At 41.1% G+C, this 25,209-nt stretch overlaps 5 protein-coding genes and 1 long non-coding RNA gene across 7 annotated transcripts; 1 reads left to right on the plus strand and 5 right to left on the minus strand.

Annotated features, from left to right (window-relative positions):
- Positions 1 to 1,359: 1,359 nt before the first annotated feature.
- LOC126322407 (uncharacterized) lies at positions 1,360 to 3,078 on the minus strand. Its single transcript, XM_049994328.1, has one exon. The coding sequence runs from the start codon at positions 3,049 to 3,051 to the stop codon at positions 1,360 to 1,362; it is 1,692 nt and encodes a 563-aa protein (XP_049850285.1). The 5' UTR covers positions 3,052 to 3,078.
- Positions 3,079 to 3,104: 26 nt separating this feature from the next.
- On the minus strand, positions 3,105 to 5,558 carry LOC126322405 (uncharacterized). 2 transcript variants are annotated; one of them, XM_049994325.1, is made up of 2 exons: positions 5,031 to 5,251; positions 3,105 to 4,564 (listed from the first exon to the last, which is right to left on the minus strand). In XM_049994325.1, exons 1-2 carry the CDS (start codon positions 5,175 to 5,177, stop codon positions 3,581 to 3,583), a joined length of 1,131 nt encoding a protein of 376 aa, XP_049850282.1. In that variant the 5' UTR covers positions 5,178 to 5,251; the 3' UTR covers positions 3,105 to 3,580. The 2 variants fall into 2 exon arrangements, with proteins under 2 accessions (XP_049850282.1, XP_049850283.1); XM_049994326.1 differs by adding an exon at positions 5,461 to 5,558 and having other exon boundaries at positions 3,444 to 5,386.
- A 262-nt stretch (positions 5,559 to 5,820) lies between these two features.
- LOC126322406 (uncharacterized) lies at positions 5,821 to 7,152 on the minus strand. Its single transcript, XM_049994327.1, has 2 exons — positions 6,973 to 7,152; positions 5,821 to 6,812 (listed from the first exon to the last, which is right to left on the minus strand). The coding sequence occupies exons 1-2, from the start codon at positions 7,104 to 7,106 to the stop codon at positions 6,089 to 6,091; spliced, it is 858 nt and encodes a 285-aa protein (XP_049850284.1). The 5' UTR covers positions 7,107 to 7,152; the 3' UTR covers positions 5,821 to 6,088.
- A 4,520-nt stretch (positions 7,153 to 11,672) lies between these two features.
- LOC126322404 (uncharacterized) lies at positions 11,673 to 15,271 on the plus strand. Its single transcript, XM_049994323.1, has 2 exons — positions 11,673 to 14,518; positions 14,597 to 15,271. Exon 1 carries the CDS (start codon positions 11,849 to 11,851, stop codon positions 14,138 to 14,140), a length of 2,292 nt encoding a protein of 763 aa, XP_049850280.1. The 5' UTR covers positions 11,673 to 11,848; the 3' UTR covers positions 14,141 to 14,518; positions 14,597 to 15,271.
- A 2,143-nt stretch (positions 15,272 to 17,414) lies between these two features.
- On the minus strand, positions 17,415 to 18,992 carry LOC126322403 (uncharacterized). The gene is made up of 3 exons (XR_007558991.1): positions 18,670 to 18,992; positions 18,284 to 18,390; positions 17,415 to 18,200 (listed from the first exon to the last, which is right to left on the minus strand). It is a non-coding gene; the product is annotated as an uncharacterized LOC126322403 (long non-coding RNA).
- A 1,337-nt stretch (positions 18,993 to 20,329) lies between these two features.
- Positions 20,330 to 25,133, minus strand: LOC126322383 (uncharacterized). Its single transcript, XM_049994296.1, has 4 exons — positions 25,039 to 25,133; positions 24,653 to 24,905; positions 24,454 to 24,548; positions 20,330 to 24,354 (listed from the first exon to the last, which is right to left on the minus strand). The coding sequence occupies exons 1-4, from the start codon at positions 25,097 to 25,099 to the stop codon at positions 20,525 to 20,527; spliced, it is 4,239 nt and encodes a 1,412-aa protein (XP_049850253.1). The 5' UTR covers positions 25,100 to 25,133; the 3' UTR covers positions 20,330 to 20,524.
- Positions 25,134 to 25,209: the final 76 nt, after the last annotated feature.

Below are 25,209 nucleotides of genomic sequence, written 5' to 3' on the forward strand. Positions count from 1 at the left end.
GGCGTGGAACAAAGATGGGTGGTGGAACAAGAGCGTTCGAAGTTTGTGCTCGGGAACGACGAACTCGAGAAAAAAAGAGAAGGCATCCCGAGTTCAGTCGTACCTAGATAAGGCGTATGCCTGTATGAACTTGAATCAGGCTGAAGAAGCGCTGAGTTTTTTCGATCGCGCGATTCAAGTGGTGCCAATGACCGATAAGAGCGTGTATACACAAAAGGCGTCTTACTTGTACGATTTGGGGAGAAATGAGGAAGCACTGGCTGCGATCAATCAGGGGTTGACGATGGGCGACAGAAGTGTTGAGACGCATTTGTACAGAGCGTGTATCCTGAATCAGCTGTTGAGGCACGAAGAGGCTTTGGAGAGTTTCAATCAAGCTTTGCTGGAGGACCCGATGAGTTATCCCGCAATGCTAGACAAGGCGAGGCTTCTGTCGAGCATGGAGCGGTTTAGAGAAAGTATCGAAACGTTTGAAGAACTTTTGAAGCTGCATCCAGAGGCCTACGAAGCGAGGCGAGATTTTGCAAGGGTACTCAGCTTGAACAATCAATTCGAAGAGGCCATCGAAGTGTACGATCAGTGCATAGAAGAGATAAGCACGGACAACGCCGTGATTTTAGAGAAGGCCAACGCGTTGATTGAACTTAAACGGTTTGATAACGCCCTAGAGACGATAGATGAGATTCTGTTGAATCAAGACGGAGATACGGAGTTGTTGAACGCGAAGGCTACCTTGCTCGGGAAAATGGAACGCCACGAAGATGCCCTGTCATGCTACAACAAAATGTTATTCATCGATCCTCAAAATTTTCAAAGTACAACAAAAAACTTTTTTTTTTCCATCTTGACTCCATGTCCTTGGCGTGCGTACGGTTGCTAATATAACGTTTTTTCCTGTAGCCTACATACGCCTCGCTGGGACTCTGTCCAAGCTCAACCGGTTTGCTGAGGCTCTGGACGCCTGCGACAGGGCTATTTCGCTGGGCGCCGATCCCATCAATACCAATGCTGCTCAGTTCAAAGAGTCGATGGCCAAGCTTCTCGGCCAGTCTGGCGCTGCTGCGCGAGCGCCTTGTTCTCCTTCTCCAGGACGGGGTAGCGCCTAGCGGCCAACGCTGAGTTTGAGATCAAATGTTTACAGAAACTCCGGCAACCGTTTTGTTGGCACAGTTTCGAGCAAGCTTTGAAGCAGAAACGGAGCTCGGAGGAATAAAATAGGTGATTCTTGCGAGAAGGGAGCAAATCAGGGCTGATCGGTCCATCTTGAGGGCAATTGTTTTTTATTACGACAAAGCCGGATTGTGCGATGGCTGGATTTGAAAGATTAGAGGACCCAATAACACAATTCAAGTTGTACCCTTATATGGCCATGGCCATGTTCAGGGGTCCAAGGTGTTCGTAATCCTTAAGTGTGATGTCTTCGGGCGTGAATTTGTCTATGTCGGTGACGCTTGGATTTAGAAGCACCGTCGGCCAGGGCTTTGGGATGCGCATAAGCTGCGTCTCGAGTGTGCTTACGTGAGATGAGTATATGTGTGTGTTTCCGAGTGTGTAGATAAGGTCTCCGGGCTGCAAGTGGCACACGTGCGCAATCATGAGAGTGAAAAGCGCATAACTGGCTATGTTGAATGGCAGTCCGAGCCCGACATCGCATGAACGTTGAAAGACAAGGCAGGACAAGCGTTGATCTAGGACGTTGAACTGACAGAGTATATGACAAGGTGGCAAAGCCATGAGGTCCAGATCGCTCGGATTCCACGCGGTCAAGACGATTCGTCGGCTGGACGGATCGTTTTTGATTTGGTCAATACACTTGGCCAGCTGATCGATTCCTTGTCCGGTATAGTCGGCATGCATGTCAATATATTTGGCACCGAAGTGACGCCATTGAAAGCCGTAGATAGGTCCCAAATCGTTTTCCTCGCGACTGAAGAGGCCGCGCGAATCCAAAAATGAGCGCGTGGAGTTCGCGTCCCAAATGTGTACGTTTCGATCGCTCAAATGTCGGGAGTTGGTATCTCCTCGAATGAAGAACAGCAATTCTTCGACGATGCCACGCCAAAACATCTTTTTGGTCGTCAATAACGGGAAGGAATGCGGAGCGCTCAAGTTAAAGCGCAACGTGTTGCCAAAGGTGGTCAGAGCGCCCGTCTTAGTCCGCTCATCAGACACCAGTCGTCCATGAGAGAGGACTCGATAAACGAGACCAAGATACTGGTATTCCGGGTGCTTGTACGCAGAAAGGGGCATCATCAAAGCGCTTTTCACAGTTGGAGGGGACAACACCTGTGCATGGGATAAAACGGACTTTTGAGCGGACGATAGCGAAAGGATCAAGCTCAAAAAAAACTCAACCACACTTCTCCTTTTTGAGGCGTCCGGGCTTTTTGCTGCACTCTCTTCTATAGACACTATCCATTTCAAGAAGGAAAAAATAGTCATCGATAATGTTTCGGATGAAACAGCCAACTCTAGTAATACATTCTCCAAAAGCGGAAACAAATTAATCGACGGCACCAAGAATGTAAACACATCCAGCAACGACGCTACGTAAACTTCAACTGAAACGGCCGATTTCCTAGCCTGATCATCATCCCTTTTAGTCATTGATTTCAGTTTCTTAAATTCCCTCCATACTGAAACGATTGTTCTTACTACCTTCGCCGTTTTCTTCATCCACTGTCCACACAAGTTCAACGCATCCACCACGGTCTTCTCATCCATTTCAGACCTCGTAGGTATAGGCGGTATACCCGTCGATATATTTATCAGCTTCAGCATGTTCGCCTTCACAGAAGACATAACCTGACAGTCGTTCATGAGCCGTTTCCGCGAATCTAGCTCTTGTATCGCTCTATGACTCCATTCCTCTACCAATATCAATACAATTCTCAGCGATGTCGATACCGTCGACACCATGCTTATCACCGAACACTTGGTACTGCTCAATGCAATTGCATGCACATTTCCCCATTGACCTTTGAACAGCGTGCCCAGGTCTGGATCGCTCACGCCAAGTTCAGACATTTCACCACTATCGGCTAAAGACATAGAGCTCGTTCAAATAAAAATACTTATGAGAGTTCACTCCGTCAAAAAAACTTTTTCTCTGTGCGCTTTTGCTGTTTCTGTACTGAAACTATACCATTTTAAAATTTTTGAGTTTCGTCCGTCTCAGGCCCTACAAACGCCTCTCTCTTGTTCACCAGTATCGAACAAACCAACTCTGATTTCGCTCATCCAGCTCAAGTCTTTCAAATGCTGCTCTCCGCCTCAGAGCAATACGAACGGCGAACAAAAATGGCGGTTTTCAGCATTGGTTTGTAAGATCATTTCACGCGATGACCGATTCAGAGCAAATGGTTTTCTCCGTCGTCCCATCGTGCGAGGCCTGAATTTACAAAAAATGTCAGAGTGTTCAGGTTATGTTTACTTCAAACGGTCATGAATTTTGTACAAGATTTTTAAATTATAGCTTTTGTTTGATTACAGCTTAAATAAATTGTTAAATGATCCAGTTTAGAGTACTACAGTCCAAATGCTGTCTCATCACAGGCCTTCTACACAAGAAGGCCTGCATTTACTTTACGTATAGAACTCTCTTACAAGCATTAATTATATGAGTTACCTGAGGTATATGTAAAATTTCCAATTTGTACGAGTAAGGAGCTGGAACGTCTGCAACCGAGAGTCGTTCGACAGGCGCATCCAGAAAATCAAACGCTTCTTCCATCACTCTTGCGGCGATCTCAGCACCAACTCCAAACTGAGGGAATCCTTCGTCTACGGTTACTAGTCGATTTGTCTTTTGAACAGATTTGACAACGGTTTCTATGTCTAGTGGTCGAATTGACCTCAAGTTAATAACCTCGACCTCAATACCCTCTTTGGCAAGTTGTTCTGCTCCCTCGAGAGCTTGTCCAACCAAACGAGCAAAAGATACCACTGTAACGTCTTTTCCCATTCTCTCTATCTTGGCTTTACCGATCGGTAATACAAAATCTTTGGATAAAACTTCTGGCTGAACGCAGAATTTTTGATTGTACATACGTTCATTTTCTAATACCACAACGGGATTGGGATCACGAATAGCGGCCTTCAGCAAGCCTTTTGCATCCTCTGCACTATAAGGGCTTACTACCTTCAAACCCGGTATGCTTCCATACCAAGCAGCAAAACACTGTGAATGTTGTGCACCAACGGACATTGGAGGGCCATTTGGACCACGGAACGTCACAGGACACGATAGCTGCCCACCTGACATGTATCTGGATTTCGCAGCTGTGTTCACAATATGATCAATAGCTTGCAATGAAAAGTTGAAAGTCATGAATTCTATGATTGGAACCAGGCCTGCCATTGCTGCGCCTATTCCCAAGCCTGTAAAACCACTTTCCGTAATAGGTGTATCAATCACCCGCTCTTCGCCATATTTCTGAAACAAGCCTTTCGATACCTTGTAGGCACCATCGTATCGGCCCACTTCTTCTCCCATCAACACTACTCGGCTATCCCTTTCCATCTCTTCATCCAGCGCCATATTCAAGGCCTCACGTACTGTCACCTGCACACATTCTCCATATCATATTCGAATACAAAAAGGTGCTGTATACGTTAGCATATATTTCTCGAATTTGTAATTTAAGCCAGTTTTCACATATTTCTCATATGCACGAAAATTCATAGGCGAGAACTGAATGTGTCAACGCTACATGAACCCCTCGACGGCCAGGCCCTACCCCTTTCCCCTGCCTATATTTTCTTTCATTCATTCTTCATGCAGTTTCAATGTCAAATTTCCCTATACCCTCCCCTCTAAAAGCCCCGAGGGATTCTTGACCTTTTTTTGATTTGCTCACATCCTTGGCTTGCGCCACGTTTAGTATTGCTAACTCTGTTTTTTTTGCATCCATATGCGTTATCTATTTGCTTTCAAGCTAACCTCACTTGGTGCATCACTAGATCACTAAATATCGCGCGGCCCGTTCTTTGCTATCATATCACTTCAGAGAAAATTCACTTTTACACACCTCTTTAGAATCTGTCGCATAACTTCTCCATTCGTGCTTCAGATATAAGCTCTTCAAGCTTTGTGGCTTGCGCTGTGTTAATTTTTGATTACTGCTTCTTTGGTATCCAAATCGGCGGGATATTGCTACACGTCCAATAGCATGCATCTTTTCTGGTAACGTAAGATATAAAAAATATTATGTACAGACGACCAAACTTTGATAGTATAGTGTCGAAAAAAATTAATAGCCAGTAAATTTGTAAATCCCTTCAACCAACGCAAAAAATATTACAAATTTCAAAAAGCCGGCCTCTCTATGTTCCAATGATGAACTGAATTTCTAAAATGGCGGTGGCTATTGCCAAGGTGAGCCTGCTAATATACAAAATTTTATTAATAAATCAGTATATAGGCAAAAACTGGTTCAAAATACCAATTCGTGAACGTACCCTGTTTGCTAATCTCTTATTAACAACAAAACAATTCAACACTTATTGTCACTTTTTCTAAAAGCCGTGCTCGAGAAACTTGACAAAGAGGTAGAATCAAGTCAAATCGGCCAAAGAACACAAATTTGCAAAATCTAAAATTGCTCAGGCAAATTAATTTCTAATATTGATATGTCTATATCAGCTATTTCTCTAACCTCTTTAAATAAACCACCGAAACATATGAGCACAAAATGTCTAATTACGCGTGTCTTTGTTGCGTCCAATTTTAGAATTGCCGCTGTTCAGACATCAAACGCTATAACCCTTCGAGCGAAAATATGAATTGAATATGAAAATACTAAGGACGTAAAAAACTTATTTTGATGTATAGGTTTAAGGCATCAAGCAGCAATTAGAGATGCAATTAAACCAAAAGGGAATAAACACGGAAACGAGGGGGTGCTTTAAATCCTTGTTTAAAAAGTGCTGCAAAATCCTACATTCTTGCAGTGATCAATTCATCAAGAAAGTGTTGTAGAGTGGGATTCTTTTTACTCAAGGTCAATTCAAAGGTACTACGTTTCCAATACTGATTCTAATTTTTAAATTAGATTGGTTGTGCCTAGGCATTGGCAATAATGCCAACTTACAGACTCGACGGCCTAAAGCTTGGAATAAAGATGACCAACAAATATGCGAGGACAAATGAAAGAGCTGATGCTAATCCACCCAACAAGACAAACCATATACCCGTTCTGATCCATTGTTTTGTTGTATATTTTGAGGAAATAGCCCCTAAAACAAACAGGGTCATTAACGTCAATGGTATAGATGCAATAAATTCATTATCAAAAAAACGCTTTTCAACTTTGATTTTTAGGGATGCACTAATAACGTAGGGCATGAGAGGAACCATCCCAAAAATTAAAAATGATAAAAATGTAGCAAGGCCCATTAAAAGAGGATTCTCGTTCTGATCTGGTGGCATCAAGCCTAATTTCTCTACCATAACTAAGTCAATAAAATGTTCTTTTCTCTTTGACAAGATGTCCACTACCCTTTCAGCATTTTCAAGGCTCATTCCTTTTTTTATGTAAAAGTCTGTCATGTCTTTCTTTTCTAGATCTAAACAGTTCATATAACGCCAGAGTTTAGATCTATATTGTTTAGATAAAAAATCATGTTCACTTTTTTCTGAAATGTAATCTCCAATGCCCATCGCCAGGCCGTCTGCCACTAAATTGGCAAAACCTAAAATAATGATAGTCGATATATGTGTGCCTGCTCCTGATAAACTGGATATTGTGCTAAATGTTGTAACGATTCCATCTAAGCCTCCAAATACGCAGCTCTTTAGGGAGAACTTAGTGCTTCGGGATTGTTAGAAAGTTAGAACAAGATATAATTCTAATTATAAGGTTGGAATGGACTATTTTCGGATATTTGATCGTCTGCAGCTATGAAATTAACCACGTTTACAAGCATTATGCTGCATTATATACTTGTGGTAATATACATCACACTACTTACCTCATGTGTTTCTCATCGTGTTTGTTAGATCGATTTATGTGTGCATGAATTGATGCTTCCCGGTTTTTGCTTTCATAGGCCTGTCTAGGGCTCAAGCTGAAATCTGAATTAGTTTCTGGTGATATTCCATTCATCAAGTTAACTTTTTAGTCTGTTATCTATCTCTTTGAATGTACAATTGAAAAATTTTTAAAATAGTACACATTTTCTATCGTACTGCAATATCCTCCAATAATAAAATCTACTGTTGTAAGCATATCTTTTGGTCGCTGCGAATTAATATTACCATTATTGCTCTTTTGTTGTATTGCACTTTTCAATGCATCATGTCACAATCGACCTCTTTTTTTTACAAGTCTAATAATCCCCCAAATCACCCAGCTACCCCCGAGACTCAAAACAATCAAAATTTAAGAACCCGCGAACAAAATACTGAACTTGATGATGTTGAGTTCTCGCGGTTATACCAAACTGTCAGTAGGCCATTACCCGCTGTACGTGTCCGATCAATGCGTGCTTTTTTGCAAAATAATTACCGAGAAATCACAACTGTACGACGGTAGTTCTGATAGCTGTTTATCGATGGGGAACCTGACAAGGAATTTCTTTGATAGCACTTAGAAACTAAGCAGCACTGCTCAAATAGAGGAGACACAAACGATTGTTTCGTTGTAGAAGCAGAGTTCTGGAATTACTATAGAAGTTTGGAAAAAGATTTCAACAGTCTGTCATTCTCTAGCTTATCTGTCGAAATTGATGACTTGGAAAATAGGGCCAGCCCAATTGAACAAGACCTTTTTTATGAGTAAGTTATAACACAAACCTATCTTAAATTTCGGTATTTGACGTTCAAATTGACAATCTTTTGTATTTTAGAGCGCATCTAAAAGAGATCGATCAGCTTAAGTCTACATGTCAGTTCTTTGCAGAGCAAATAAAGCATTCTTTGGAACAGGTCTCTCAAGTTGAGGAAGGGTATTGTACCCTTATTAAGAAGACCACCGCACTTTATTTACTTTGCAAAAAGTCGTTAGAGGAACAACAAACGCTTCGAGAATTTGTTTCGCAACTATCTCATCATCTCTCTTATTTTGAAACATTGGAATATGTTGCCAGAAAATTTAATAACCCTGATATTAATGTCGAAGATGAACGCTTTATAATTTTATTCAACCAGCTTGATGAAGCTACTAATTTTTTTATAGACAATCAAGATATACTAGATGCAGACAAGTATCTAGCTGAGGCAAACCGTCTTAAGACAAGAGGCATGATCTTAATCCAAAATCACATCGTCAAGGCGTTCGAGGATGTCTTGCCTCTATATGAGATCTACTTTCAGCCTCCGCTGTCAGCATTATCTCAATCTAAAATTCTGACAGAGGAATTAGAGAAAATATTGCATAGCTTATTCCTTGAAAATACTAAACTTGGCAGCATGGTGACTACTCTTAAACCTCTTTGTCTTCAAATCGAACGTAGATCAAAACAGACAGAGCGTACAAATTTCCTTTTAGACGTTCACCGCGAATTTTTCCGAATAAGAAGGGCTACTATACAAGACAAGGTTCGAGAACATCTCTCTCTAATCGCTCAAAGTGAAGAAATAATCAAGATGGTGAAAAGCGGCTTTTTCTATTTAATGCATTTATGTACACAAGAGCATGTTCTTTATTCAAAGTTCTTCTCTGGGCCTTCCAGTGGCCTAAAAGCGTTAATAGAAGAAGTTTCTGCTACTCTGTGTGATCGTATTTTGCACTCTCTTCACCAAATACGTGATTTACAAGTGCTGTTCGATCTTACAAACACTTTAAAGTATCAATTCAATGAATATATTTCTAAAAAACCTGTGGAATTAGAAGCCCTCAAACCTACTTTAGATCGGATTCTCAAAGATACCCAATCTCGTCTGATCTTCATCGCCTGTACCTACCTTAAAGATAAAATCTCACGTTTCGATCCAACTCCAGAAGATCTAGATTATCCTAATCTGCTTTTGCAAGTTTGCAATCTTAAAAAAAACCAGCATTTTAATTCGTTTGCAGAACAAAACTATGCCCAAAATAAGGAGGTCGATTCGGCAGCGTTTACGACGACATGGGATGCGAACATCGAGGATTGGTGGTACCCAACCTTAAGGTACACTCTTCAATTTTTGAATAAGCTCTATATTTCTGTTGACACGCAGTCGTTTGATGAGCTCGCACAGGAAGCTGTAGTTTTATGTATAAAAACATTGTGTGTCGCTAGTGGTCTTCTGGGCCAGCGTCAAAGCAAACTGGATGCTGACTTGTTCATCATCAAGTATTTGGAAATTTTGCAAGAGCAGATTTTGCCTCTAAATGTCAATTTCCTTGTATTGGAAAAAAATCTCGACTTTTCCCACGTCCGTGAGTCATTCAGAAAACTATTGCATGGCGAAATTAGGCTATCAAGCTTTTTCGTACTATCAAAAAATAACGCGCTAGTTTCTATCCTCCAACATGCGACGCCAAAGATAAACTATTCTGAGAAGGATTTAAGGGAAAACATGGAGCATTTGCTATTCCAAACAATTGAATCCTTTATCTTGACCTCCAAAAACCTACTCGTAGGCGACCTGATTTCATTCGTTAATTCTACAATGGAACAAATTAACTGTGAAAATTCTGGCAAGCAAGAAGCCGAGCCTTTGTCATCTAGCAAAAGTTTCGCCCTTTCAGAGGTTGATCACCTTATCAAAGGTTTTCGAGCTAATTTTAAACCAAAACTACTTTTTTTGACATCGCGCCTAAATCTGTATTTAGGCGATCACCCCAACAAATTCGTATTGCTCAGCTCAGTCAAGACAGAGGTTTTGCGTTCGATTGACAGGTTTAATTCCGTAGTTCAAGATTATTATCCTGACCGCCAACATTCTGCTATTCAGTTAAAGTCAGAACTTTGTACCTGTATTCATAACGCCTTTTATTTTGACTCATCTGAGGACTTTCTAGAATAGGTTCGCATACAATCAAATTGAAGCCTTTGTAAACACAAACTGTAAACCTCGCTTACCGTTCATTTGTCTTCTGTCTGTCGAAATCACAGGGTTGTACGAAATAAATGTCGAATTGCGGAAAACAGTGAGCGCTTGCTGTAGAGTTGAGCGTGCGTATACACGTCGCTTGCTTTACAGTGGCGATATTACAAAGTGCCCTCGGTCACTTGCTCTGTTGACATACACTTATGGACAATTACACAACGTCATAGGTATGGTATATATGTGTCCTGTAACTAGAAAATAACTTTGTGCATAGACTCGTACATGTGGCAGAATTACGAAAATCAACTGTACTACATTCAAAGTACCAGCACCATTTTTGCTATGATGCACATACGTATTGGTACATTAGAGGCTTTTTTTTTGTACAATATGCAACACAATATCCTATATCAACTGCACACAATTCTGGCTAGAGAAAAAAGAAGATGGGTCAACTGAATTGACGATGTACTCTGTACAGCAACTATGTAAATTTCTAGTCAACTAATATTCACAATACTGAGTGCTATCTCCTGATCGATCTGAACCAACCACGAGTAATGCTATTTAAACTATTTGAACAATGCAGAATCCTTCACATAACTGGACCAATTCTGCGAGTAAATCCTACTTACATCTATAGACCTCGCGCACGGATACTGCTAAACCCAGTGCAGGTGCGCGCACCAAGTAACACCAAGCTAGTAAATTGAAATAATTCAATCGGTGTCTAGAGAGGGTTGGAATAATGAAAAACTTATCGAAATGGACATAGCTCATTATTAATTTCAATCAAGCTATACTCTTACTCACAAAATATTAATTTCTAATATAAAATCACACTCTTATACCATGCTTTAACAGTCATGTTGCCAGTTTATCAATTCCAAGATTCGATTTTTTTCTATCTATAGTCATTTTTTATTTGCTTTTTTATACATCTCTTTTTTGATTAGTCTTTTCACTTTTTTATGATTATAGTATAATTTCCATTCTTCTCCTTTCGCTATTAAACCTCTTCTTTTTTTTTTCAACTGATTCAGCTTAGAATCCTCTTCTTCAAACTCTTCCCTCTTCTCATCTTCTTCAGGTTCTAATGTCTGTTGCAAGTTTCGGTTCTTCTTCTGCATTTGCGATTGCAACTTTTTCCTTAGTTTTTGCCCTGCTTCATCTAACGAACCAACGCCTGTATAGCCGCTGAGCATCTCTGCCCCGAGATACCGATTGCTTGATAGCATAACAAACTGCGTCAATAAAAGCAGTCATCATTTTTGTTTCTAATATCAATAATTCATCCAATGTTTTTGCTGAATCAACACAAAATTTTTGCAATCGCATTAAAGTCTAAATAATTTCTCTTCGATAAGTTGAGTTTGTGCCAACAAATTTCTGTTATATAATACCGTACTTGTGACTTATTACCGATTCGTGTATAGATGCGTTTTGGTCTTCTTGGTGATTTGCAAGCCACTGTCCAACAATTGATTCAGCTTCTTGCGAGGACAAGGCGGCACCTACGACGTCATCATCTTGCTTCAAAACATCGTCTTGCTTCAAAACATCTTCTGCCACACCGGTATCAATTGCTTTGCTGTGCATTTTAGTTTTGTAACAAAAAAATTTCTATATTCCCTTTATATACAAGTTTTTTTGAGGACTAAATAAAAGTAGATAAATCTCGTTGGCATGGCTGTTCAGTTGGCTCTGTCGATTTACAAGGGATAGGTTGTCCGGCAACGGATCACCGTTTATATCGGTTCTAATAGTATAATGAATGAAAAAGTTTTTGTTCAGAATTGATTTTTTTAGCACATGTTCGACTGATATACGGTGTGAGTGTGTGTGATAAACACATTGTTTTTTATCTCCTGTATGGAGGCAAAGCCATGTGGGTCTCATCCTCCCAAAAATTCGCCGAGCGCTGGTAGCAATAATCAGGAAAGCCTTTCTGCGGATCATTGGAGCGAAATGGCTGACTCTTCCCAAGCTACCCTTCATTCTGGTTCTGCTGATGGCAGCTCTCCTTCTAACACATATAGTATGTCTCCTTCGCCTTTTCCAGCTTCTGGATCTTCTCCAGTCGCTTTGGATGATGAATATGAATCCTACCGCCTCGTTCCAAGTCAGATCAAGCAATATAAGGATGAGTTTTCTTCAGATGAAGAATTATTTTCTCGTCCGTTAACTCGTCCCTCTAAACCTATCCTGTCCGCACCGCCCTCGCCAAGCCTACGCCAAAACGATCTGTGCACCCTTGCGGAGGAACTGATCCCAATTCGGCTGAACCTTACGAATGGAGAGTGGCACTTGCTCGATCAGTTTTATTGGCCAATTTTGATTCCGGAAGACGTCACTTACCACCGACTTGATGACTATATTGAATACAACGTGTCCAATCCAAACATACAGACGTTTGCTACTCGTCTCGCCGAGGAGTCCGACTTTCCGTACGCATTCGATAGCGCTATTGTCAAATCGATTTGTGCACAAATAACGACGTGTATACCTGTATATTGGAACGAACGAAAAGCGAATGTGACAGAGCAACACAGACTTGATGTGGTCCAGAGGCGGACGCAGAACGAGCGAAACCCTATTTTTCAGCAGAAGACAGAGGCGAACGGTGGAGAAAGCGGCAAGTCCGACAACCGAGAGAAGGAGTGGGACGAGCTATTAGATGATCTTTTTACAGATGAAGAAAATGCGAATCAAGAATCTTCGATGTTGGATTGGAATGAATCCGACGTATTCGACGGACACGAGGACGGGTATGGCGGGACCAATATGATAAGTGATTTGGATACATGGAATACAGATTGTCTCGCATCGAATGACGAAGAAAACGATGACACAGTTAACGAGAATGATGACCCACAGAGAAGGCGAGCTCTTAGGAGAGCCAGACAGTTCAATAGGAAAACGACAATCACCTCTAAATACTACAGGAAAAAAAAAAATATGAAAGAGAGATCAAGTGGCTTCGGCCATTTTTTGTCGTCTCTTGCAGCTCTTGCATCTCCAGCGTCCTCTCAAAAGGAACAGGACCAGCAGGAGTCTTCTATGGAGCATGCAAAGCCGTCTAGGAAGAAAAGGAAACTTGGATCAGCTTTTGAGGCTCACCAAGTGGTGGACGAAAGAGTGGCCATCAAGATTGATCTGGCCATCATGGGCGTCAGACTCATCGACCAGTTCGATTGGGATCCTGCGAACCCACTTCACTGGGCTGATACGTTTGCCAGACGGACTGCGCTCGAGGTGGGCCTGACAAGGGAGATGGAACTGGCTATTGCAAATGATATTCGTCGGCAAGTCTTGTTATATATGGCTGAGTCAAGCAACATGTTGCCAGACCAATGGCGTGTGAACCAAAACATTGAGCTTCCTGTTCAAATAAAACATCAGCAAACTGGTTGGAACTCTAATAACGGGAACTTGTTCAGCAAAGAACCAAATCTTTCTAAGGGCAGTTCTACTGACACCTCTGCTTACCTCGCATCAATGAACGAAAGCTCCAGAAAGAAAAGCACATTCTCAAACCTTGGGCATGACGCAGGAAGCAACAGAAACTTACATGAGGGCTTTAGTTCCAATACCGCCGCCGTCAACCAGATAAACTCGGCGCCTACTTCGGCTCATCCATTTCATACTGATCCCTCTTCCTTCGACATCTATCATTGCCCTCACCTTAACGAGCCCCTCGACCTTCAAGTGATGACCAGCGCGTCCGCTCTCATTGCCGCCGAACGATCTCTCCATTCTTTGGGCAACGATCTCGTCTCTTGCTATCTATCTGACGACCACCGCCACCCAGAAGGCATCTCCGTTCCTCCATCTAACGATGACGAAAAAAAGCACTCTTACGAAAGCCATGAACCCTCCTCGTCTACCGATCCAAGTCGCCCCCCCGAAGCAGCCGGATCAACCATTGAACTCCACCATCGTATCCGAATCTTACCAAACTATGTACCACTCTCGTCGCTGCCAATTCTGACCTTGAAGACCGCTATCAGAAATGCCTATCTGGGCTACTACGCCCCTCACCTCACTATTCATATCCCATCTTGGCTGTTCTGGAAGAAGCAAATTAAACACCAAGAATTTTGGCAAAAGTTGTACCAAGATTACTTAGACCAAATCAAGTCCTCTCTAGCAAAATCCCAGTAAAACGCCCTCCGGTCTGACTCAAACTCCTCTGCGCCAAAGTGAAACCCCTCGCGAGAAAGACTTGCGCGTCACAGACATCTCTGTTTGCTTGCTTTATACATCTAACAAACACATCGCAACGCGCACTTTCCCACTCGCAACGGCCCACGCCTGAAACACAACCTGTCATCTTCACCATAAACTTTAATAGCGCACTCCTGCCTTCAACAACCCCTCTGTACTGCAAATCTGACCCAAGTCTCCAAGTCCGTATTGACAAAATCTCTACTCTTTAAGCCGAACGGGCCACTTTTTTCAATTTCACCTCCCAAGAGACTTAGCTCCAATTAAGCTCTAAAGATATGCGCCTTTGGTAATGCTATTGCTCTTAACTTCCGTGTACGAAAAGATTAAGCAATGTCCACAACACCGCTGGCTTTTGTCTCAACACCCCTGAATTACTAACTCTCATGCAAGCTACACATTCATCCCTTAGTTTCTTATCTAAACAAATCATTATTCTTATGCGCTCTATTGCTCACTGAGCAGCATAAAACCGGGCCAAAAAAATTCGGCCGCATTAGCGCGTGAGATGCCGAATACAATCAATCAAAACTACATAAATACAACCACCACTGTGTATTGACCACATACTTAGCTATTGTCGAGAAATTTATTGAGCGCTAATACTACGGCAACATAAGAACAGGTACTAGAGCTCCGTGCAAATTCCAAAAGTGTTCGGTTTTTAGGCCTACCTGCCCTTTTACCCTCAAGATCAAATCCAACCCCCTTAGCTACCGTCCGTACCGACAATATCATCCTTGTTACGTTCATCATTGTCTTCATCTACCTTTGGCGTCTTGGTTGCATTCTCCACATTTTCTTCACTCAGCTCTAAAATGGTAAATGCAGACCAGCTACTCTGTCAATATACTTATCAACTCTAACACACTCACCTCCACAGAAAATGTAATTCAGTTTTCGTTTTTAGGCTCTTTCTGTGAATCTGATTTTTTTGTTCCCTTTCGATCCTGTCCTTCTTCCTGCTCGCCTATGGGCTCTGACACCTTTGACATCGCATTTGTTACCGAAATCACATTACTCGAATGCCTCGTTTTTGTCTCAAATGCGGGCGGCTGCCCTATCAATCCATTCACCACACTTATTCTCTATTCAAAGCGGGCACAATTGGATTTTCATAAATTTTTTGCATGAATCTACCATTTAGATTGTCTTATCACTCCATTCCACTGTATGCAGTACTGGCATCCTCATGGACGTCGATACCTTCGGTAACGCGCCATTCTTCAAAATTTTGGTACCATTAATCGCATTTGCATACGTATTTCCCCATTGACCTTTGAACAGCGTGCCCAGGTCTGGATCGCTCACGCCAAGTTCAGACATTTCACCACTATCGGCTAAAGACATAGAGCTCGTTCAAATAAAAATACTTATGAGAGTTCACTCCGTCAAAAAAACTTTTTCTCTGTGCGCTTTTGCTGTTTCTGTACTGAAACTATACCATTTTAAAATTTTTGAGTTTCGTCCGTCTCAGGCCCTACAAACGCCTCTCTCTTGTTCACCAGTATCGAACAAACCAACTCTGATTTCGCTCATCCAGCTCAAGTCTTTCAAATGCTGCTCTCCGCCTCAGAGCAATACGAACGGCGAACAAAAATGGCGGTTTTCAGCATTGGTTTGTAAGATCATTTCACGCGATGACCGATTCAGAGCAAATGGTTTTCTCCGTCGTCCCATCGTGCGAGGCCTGAATTTACAAAAAATGTCAGAGTGTTCAGGTTATGTTTACTTCAAACGGTCATGAATTTTGTACAAGATTTTTAAATTATAGCTTTTGTTTGATTACAGCTTAAATAAATTGTTAAATGATCCAGTTTAGAGTACTACAGTCCAAATGCTGTCTCATCACAGGCCTTCTACACAAGAAGGCCTGCATTTACTTTACGTATAGAACTCTTTTACAAGCATTAATTATATGAGTTACCTGAGGTATATGCAAAATTTCCAATTTGTAGGATATTTTGGCAATCATAAATTGCCAGTTTATCAATTCCAAGATTCGATTTTTTTCTATCTATAGTCATTTTTTATTTGCTTTTTTATACATCTCTTTTTTGATTAGTCTTTTCACTTTTTTATGATTATAGTATAATTTCCATTCTTCTCCTTTCGCTATTAAACCTCTTCTTTTTTTTTTCAACTGATTCAGCTTAGAATCCTCTTCTTCAAACTCTTCCCTCTTCTCATCTTCTTCAGGTTCTAATGTCTGTTGCAAGTTTCGGTTCTTCTTCTGCATTTGCGATTGCAACTTTTTCCTTAGTTTTTGCCCTGCTTCATCTAACGAACCAACGCCTGTATAGCCGCTGAGCATCTCTGCCCCGAGATACCGATTGCTTGATAGCATAACAAACTGCGTCAATAAAAGCAGTCATCATTTTTGTTTCTAATATCAATAATTCATCCAATGTTTTTGCTGAATCAACACAAAATTTTTGCAATCGCATTAAAGTCTAAATAATTTCTCTTCGATAAGTTGAGTTTGTGCCAACAAATTTCTGTTATATAATACCGTACTTGTGACTTATTACCGATTCGTGTATAGATGCGTTTTGGTCTTCTTGGTGATTTGCAAGCCACTGTCCAACAATTGATTCAGCTTCTTGCGAGGACAAGGCGGCACCTACGACGTCATCATCTTGCTTCAAAACATCGTCTTGCTTCAAAACATCTTCTGCCACACCGGTATCAATTGCTTTGCTGTGCATTTTAGTTTTGTAACAAAAAAATTTCTATATTCCCTTTATATACAAGTTTTTTTGAGGACTAAATAAAAGTAGATAAATCTCGTTGGCATGGCTGTTCAGTTGGCTCTGTCGATTTACAAGGGATAGGTTATCCGGCAACGGATCACCGTTTATATCGGTTCTAATAGTATAATGAATGAAAAAGTTTTTGTTCAGAATTGATTTTTTTAGCACATGTTCGACTGATATACGGTGTGAGTGTGTGTGATAAACACATTGTTTTTTATCTCCTGTATGGAGGCAAAGCCATGTGGGTCTCATCCTCCCAAAAATTCGTCGGCTACCGATCTTATTGAATAAAGGCGTAGTACATCCTCGTGACCTATTAAATTATGCATCAATCTGGTGTATTCTACTAGCTATACAATTTGACGCTTATATTATTCGAACATGATTGGGTCTGTGTAAATATTTTACACTAAGCTCAGATGAAAAAGAGAGAAAGACCATCTATTGGTATTTTTACAGCTTTTTATAGCTTCTCTGTATTGTGTATACGTGACATGCGTATTTATTGTGTCTCTCTATAAACACATTTAATGCCCTAACACTAAAGCCAAGTCTATGAAAACTAAAACTAAAATCCTATATCTTTTTTGTAAATAAACGGTTTACATGGAAATTGCTTATCTAGCAGCGGTATGGACCTCAGTCCCATGGATCGCTGAACACAAGCGCTAATCAAGTAAACTCTTAACTGCGAATAGCACCAATTAATAATTTCAGATACTCTCAAATTTAAGCATTTACGCAAGACATATCTATTATCTTCACACACGAGTTTGCCATGATCTTTTCTGCTTCAATCTTCTGTGTTGTGGACACCCTTCTTTTTCACATCTTCTGCTACAATCCGCTTTTTATAGTATTAAATGCTGTTCTACATAAGACATCAAATTAAAGTTCTTTTCAGTATCTGCACAACCCCGTTCGTACGCCATTCTACGTGTGCATATTAAGCAAGGAAATGCGCAGATTTCGTGCTTGTAGAGTTGATTAAGGAACCTCTTGCAAAACTACGTACGCACCTTTACAAAACATTCCATTTTGAAAAGTCGCAGTTCAGTTGGTTCCAGTCACTCTCTGCAAGCAAATTGTCTACAGCGGTTTGTTGCGAATGGGCCTGCTGGCTTTCGTCAAATATTTTTAATTCATTATGGCATTTGGCATCCCATTCTTTCTCCTGTTTCCTAAGATTTCTAACGATATTTCTCCGTTCCTTCTTTTCTCGAGCACAACGGATTTTAGATCTGTTATACAAAAAAGCGAATAATAGGTCATTATTGATGTGATTAATAGACTAACGTTATATTGCTGAAGAATAGATACTTACCTCGGGTTTTTTGACAGATTAGATTTTAGCCAATTTCTACGCTGTAATTTTTGAATTCTTATTAATGCACCTCTTGATTTGGGCTCTTCAGGCACACCATTTTGAGACTCATTTTAGACGAAGAGACGTTTAATCGAAAAGACGAAAATTTAGTATTGGTGACAATAATGGCAATTAGAAGAAATAGCAAAAAGAGCCTCTGAATAGTCTCCTCTTAAATGAGATTATCTCTGCTGATATTAATAGCCAAAAGAAGGCCATTTCTCGAATCTGAATGTTACCGCTTATTTAAATACCTCTTTAAACAGTGTTTAACAAAAAAATGACTCTGAGCAAAAATGAGGGCATGTAAATCTTGGTGAATAACAGAGTTGCAAAAATTGTACCTGCCGAACTTGACTTTTTAATTCTTGATCTATGAATTGACATGTTTCAACCTGATTTCCTTTTTCAATTTTGTTTAAAGGATGAATATCCAGGCTCTTCAGTGATTCATTCACGGCTTTCAGAGATAAATTCTTTCTTTTAAGATATTTTTTATTTCGTTTCAACGAGGGTAAAAAATAGTCGCTGGACCGATTTTTCTTAGGGTGCTTTTTTTTAGCAGGAAGTTTGGGAGAGTCCATGGCAGAACATGACAAGGGGATTATGTATAGGAAGTAAATGCACTTAAAGGTTTTGGATAAATATGAATCTTTCTTGTCTAGATGTCATGTTCAGGAGAAATAAAAAATGAGAGGGTAAATACATGTATAAATAGGATTTAAGGGTAAAAGCAGAAAGAAACAATTGGGTTAATGAAGACAAGAAAGATTTGGTACTGATACTAAAGTGTAAACAGAAGATATGCACATACACAATATAAGAATAGATTGACAAAATTATGTTTAATAAAAATATTTTTCATATTTACCTTGTAAACACTGATATAGGCAGTGGTGATATATTAGTGTACTGAATCCGTTTTTTGTTTCTACAAATAAGATTGGCGATTCCAGATTTGCAATAGAAGTATATGACACGAGGAAACCAGCGTGAGATTGATCGAAATCGAGCGAAGAAGCGCACAACTAAGACAAAGCCCAAGGAGTCACAAGCTGACCTCGCAAAAAGAAAAGAAAGGTACATTACGAAGGCAACATGCATAACTAGCGTATATAGAATTATAGAAAAATATGAGTTCTTACTAAAATGTTGACACAATGTGAGAGTTTTGTTACTATATGTTTTAGTATTCACTGTGTCAAATCAGAGTGAGTATCACAATCGTTTTTTTGTCAAAAGGAGATGCGTGATTTTACAACCCTGAACACTAAAATAATTTTATGTTTATACAGAGATGCGGAGATTATGCGACAAAAACAAAAGCTTGCATCTTTGAAGCAAAATGATCAAATACTGTAAAGGCCTATCTGTCATAAGGAAAAATATTGGATAGAGACGAACAAGAAAAGCATTTGTCGGCTTTTGGAATGGTTAAAGATAAATTATGAAAAAGCGTTGAGTAGTGATAGTTCGATAGACACATGGCTCCATTTAGGGGCAATTACATTGCTATTGTTAAATGGGATGAAGAGTTTACCCTACGTGTTTGGTTAGGGTTTGATATCAATACAACTGTTTCAAAAAATTAGTAAAAGTTTATACGGAATTATTGAGAGTAGCGCTGAGTTTAATTTTATAAAAATATATTTAGATATGTTGGTTGGGGGCAGGCGAATATGATATTTAGGGAGTAGAGAAAACGGAACAAGTCAAAAGGGCTTAGCAGAAAGATACTCAAAGCGCTGTTTTTAGGTAGGCGGTCCATTATCACCGCTATAACTGGGAAATGCATAAATAGTGGAAAAAAACCTTCAATTTTAGCACAATTTTAATAATTTACGGAAAAATGTTAGAATAATGAACTAAAGAGTGAAACAAACAAAGGAGCAAAAATTGTATCAAAATTTAGACTTTGTAATCGAAATTGGGACATCTGGCAGTCAAAGTAGGTGGACAAAGAAAAACTCCAATTATTACTTATCAATATGGAGTTTCTCTTTTTTGATGATATATAGAATGGTCGTATAGATCGTATAAATTAGCAGCGAAGAGAGCGCTTAAAAATGCCAAAGCAGTTATGATTTTTTTTGCTGGTTCATCTGTGTGGAAGAGGTTTGCAGTGAATAGGTAACACCATCTCACAGATGCGAGAATTTTGGACAGAAGAAATTTCTAGCGAGACTATCTCTTTTTGGACTAGTTTTGAGCTTTATTTACTCTTGTGCTCTCTGTCCTTTGTTCGCCAGGTGAATCCACTTTTTTCTCCGATACGATTGAGTCTCTATAGCTTTTCGCACCAGAACTAGGTGGAAGCTGAGGTTGAGGTTGTTGTTGTGCTTGTTGACTTCTAGGTGGAGGCCTGTTTGTACTCCTATCTTCGCGCCAATTGTCAGAATCCGCACCTGGGCGGTTGTATCCACCGCCGGGATACCTATCTCTGCCATATTCACTTCCATATCTGTCCTTCCCATATCCAGACTCATTTCGAGACATAGTGCTAAATGCATTTCTAGACCCAGGTGGTCCGAAATTGGAAGAACCAAATTTTCTAGAGCCAGGCATCCTTCTCCTCATGCCGCTAGACGACCACTCGTCTTGTGGCAACCTTCCTTCATTGACAGGCGGTCTATCATGTTGTACCCATCTCTCTTCATGGATAGGCGGTCTATCGCTTTGTGGTCGTCTTCCCTCGCTAATAGGCGGTCTATCATGTTGTACCCATCTCTCTTCATGGATAGGCGGTCTATCGCTTTGCGGTCGTCTTCCCTCGCTAATAGGCGGTCTCTCGTGTTGTACCCATCTTTCCTCGTGGATAGGCGGTCTATCGCTTTGCGGTCGTCTTCCCTCGCTAATAGGCGGTCTCTCGTGTTGTACCCATCTCTCTTCATGGATAGGCGGTCTATCGCTTTGCGGTCGTCTTCCCTCGCTAATAGGCGGTCTCTCGTGTTGTACCCATCTTTCCTCGTGGATAGGCGGTCTATCGCTTTGCGGTCGCCTTCCCTCGCTAATAGGTGGTCTCTCATGTTGTACCCATCTCTCTTCATGGATAGGCGGTCTATCGCTTTGTGGTCGTCTTCCCTCGCTAATAGGCGGTCTCTCATGTTGTACCCATCTTTCCTCAGGTGGTCTCTCGTTTTGCAGTCGTCTTCCCTCGCTAATAGGCGGTCTCTCGTTTTGTACCCATCTCCCTTCTGCACTGATAGGCGATTTGACGTTTTGTTTATATGGTTCATTGCTTCTGGACATCCTAGCATCTTGGGCCGCCCTCTCAGCATCGCTGGCCGATTTGGGTTGTGGGAGGGATTTCTCTCTATCCTTAGGTGTTGGTGGCTCACCTCCCCATGACACCTTTCCGACCTCGCTAGTTGCTGTCACGTCACCTGTCTTCTGTGGTGCTTTTTCTGCCTCGGGCGCTGAAGGAGATACGGTTTCTTTTTTCTCTACTTTACTGATTCCAGGAACCGCGGCTGACTCAGCTTCTTGTGCTGCGGCCTTTTGGACATTGACAGCGGACGCTGTTGCCAATCCGGCAGCTTGAGATATTTTTTCAGCATTGCTAGGTACAGGCCTGACATCTTGTACCCACCTTTCATCGCTTCTAGACATTTTGGAGTCCTGTACCCGTTGTTCATCGTCACCAGGCACTTTGGTACCTTTGGCTCTCATCGCCTCATCGTATCTAGGCATTCGGGATTCTTTCGGCAGCCTTTCATCAGCTCTAGACACTCTGCCATCCTGCGGCCACATTTCTGTACCCCTAGACATCCTAGAATCTTGCATTCGTTTCTGATAGTCTCCTGACATTTGCCTGTTCTGATCCCATCTTTCTATCTCGTTTATCTTTTCTTGATTCTGCTGTCTCTCAGCCTTCATCGCTAGCTCTTTTCTTTCCTTCTCTTCCCTCATTGCCTGCTCAAATGCTTCGCGCTTCTGTTTCAAAACCCTCTCCTCCAACTTACGACGCTCCTCCTGCGTCTTCTCCAGCCGTTTCTTTTCTTCCATCCACATCTTGTACGCATCTTCATGCGACTTTCTGAACACCTTCAGCTTCTCCTCACGATACATCATGTCTCTTTCTACTCGTTGAGCCTGGATCTTTTTAATCAAGGGTATTTCACAGTTCTTACGAGCTCGAGCTAAATGGTCTAAACGCTCGTTTAGGTCCTTCAGTCGCTTTTCTAAACGATTGTATTCCGAAACAATCACCTTAGCCTGGCCTGTAATAAACGTTTCCATGTCAACCATGCCAGATTCGAGCTTCTTATTCAGCGCATCGCTAAGCTTTGCGCCTTTCTTCTGTGCTTGTTCCTCAAACTTAGCCAATATAGACAGCTTCTGCTGTCTTTCCATCTCCGCTTTTTTCTGTGCGTCCTTCTTAGCCTCGGCTGCAGCCATTTTAGCTTGTTGTCGCTCTAATTCTTCTTTCCGCTGTTTCTGCAACTGCTCCTGTGCTAGCTTCTTCTGGTGTTGTTGCCCTTCCTCTAGCTGTTGCTCTCGTTCGATCGTAGCCGTTTCTATTATTTGCGGGCGGGCCAGTAACTCTTCTCGTTCCTTCTCCAGCTGTTTCGCCATTTCTGTAAAGAGTGCCTTCTTTTCCCGCAGCTGAGCTTCTTTGTCTTCCATCGGTACCGTGTATATTTCTGCCGCCTCATTCATCTGTCTTACTGCTTTCATCAGTTGCCAACAAAAAACTTGATTGTTTAAACTTGTTGTTTCCAGTGCATTCTCAAATGTAATCAAATCGCGACTGTGATTCAGCATCCCTTCAATATGACGATTCTGAATCGCACGAATAATCCACCTTTCTAGTTCAGACTCAGGTACAAACGGAATCCACTTCTTTAGGTTTGATAACCGCAATGTGTGGTATACCCGACTCAGGTTCTGCAAGATACGCAAGAATGCAAGCTGAGACATTGTCTTACTATATTGCTGGAGTGGCTTCGTCTTCTCGATAAATTTCAACAAATTGGAAATTTGTTCAATTAAGGGTAGCCGAATAAACTCAACTTCTAATAACTGATACGCATTGGCCAACTCCGGATATACTTCTTTAGACAAATCCACACGACCCATGTATTCCTGCAAAACGGCCTCTCTGTCTAAATTCACGGCATCCAGTAAATTCAAAAAGCGATGCATCTTCTCAGAAGTCATGTCGATTTCCGCTCCGTGCTGCCAAAACATGCTTGTAGTTCCCCCTGGTGGATTCGATGGACCATTACTTAAAAGCAAATCTATATCAAGACTTCGTAATCCTAAGTTCTGCGCCTCCCAACTCGTCTTCATCTTCGTCTCTCGATGCATTATTACAGAAAAGGGCACATTTTGATGCTCCATTTCTGCTAAATATCTCGGCTGAACCGAAGTGTAACTCTGAATCGGCATAGACAGGTTAGCCAAAAGCGCTTTCGATGCCAGCACCATTTCATCCGTGCTTTCTAAGATTTTTTTCGCCTGCTCATCTAGATTCCCCCCTGTCCCCTGCTGACCCTGTCGGTACTTGTTCTTCATTTCCAAATAAAGGCGGTAGTACTTGTTTATCGAATGCGCATGGAATGTGTAATTCTCCGACATCCAAAAAATTTGAGTTATCTTTTCGAATAGAATGACGAGCAAACCGATAGGTGGTTCATGCTTACTTTCTCTCATCATCGCTTCTATATCTTCTACAGTTCGAAACGCCTCTTGCCATAATTCCAACTTAATTGCCGTATCCAACTGTATAAATCGAATTTCCAAAAGCATTTGAAATGACTCAAAAATGTCCAGTAAATGGCTTTGGTGTGAGTTCATATGCAAGCGCAGGTGATCATTGAGACTGCGAAATTCAGATATTCTTCCATTTTCTAGGCAAAATGCATATGCTTGCTCTGCTGTAGACTTGTACACATGCTCTAAACGGGAATTACGATACAATGCGTCCAAGACTGACCGATACGCGTCCCACAAAAATCGGAGCCATGGCATCACGATTCCGCGATCTAGCATACGTTCCGATCTCTCTTTGCTATCTTCACCTGACACTACACACGTTGATCATTCACCACATTTTCATAATAAAAAAAGTTAGATACATGTATTAGTCAATTCACCTTATAATTGTGCTCCTTTCTTCGTCGTACCCTGAAGTAATTGATCGGTCAAGTCATCCATAGCCTCTGACTCCTGATTCATTACATTCGATGCACCTATTGAAGCGGCTTTCATTTGCGCCTCGCTTCATCAGCAACCTCTCTTATTAGAAACATTTCTTTTCAAAAAATACACAAACATACACATTATAGGACTGCATCAATTTCCTTCAATCTCACAATCACTTACTGCGCTGCGTTTTTTGCCTTCTGCAAGTAAAACTTTACCACCACTTCCATCGAATTAGGTACCGAAGAAGATGTATTTTTGAACTGATACAAAGCCTCTTTTGCAAGTTCGCTTTGTCGCAGCTCGACACATAGGCCCAAAAAACGGATTATCAGAGTCTCGATCGGCTTGGTCCATGATCGACAACGTGGACTCAAAATGACCGGATGTAATAGCTCAAGGGCTTTTTGCTTATATCCCAATGAAATAAGTTCTAGAAATATAACAATTTAGTAGGCGACTCGTTGACAAGATAAGTATAGACGCATGCATGTCAACAAAAAATATCAATGCACACAAGCATGTAAATAAAAACCAGATCATGGCTATGAATTGATTAACTCTACCTTCGGCTCTCTTCAATGCATTATCTGGTTTCAGATATTGAGTTGCATATGCGGAAGACATCCTGACTCATACCAAGTGTAGAGTAATAACAAATAAGGGAAGAGGAAAAATCTTCGCTAAAAACGCATTAGAATCTAGAGCTATTATAAAAAAAAATATGCGTGTATATT

Source organism: Schistocerca gregaria, unplaced genomic scaffold, assembly GCF_023897955.1.
Source record: "Schistocerca gregaria isolate iqSchGreg1 unplaced genomic scaffold, iqSchGreg1.2 ptg000808l, whole genome shotgun sequence".
NCBI lineage: Eukaryota > Metazoa > Arthropoda > Insecta > Orthoptera > Acrididae > Schistocerca > Schistocerca gregaria.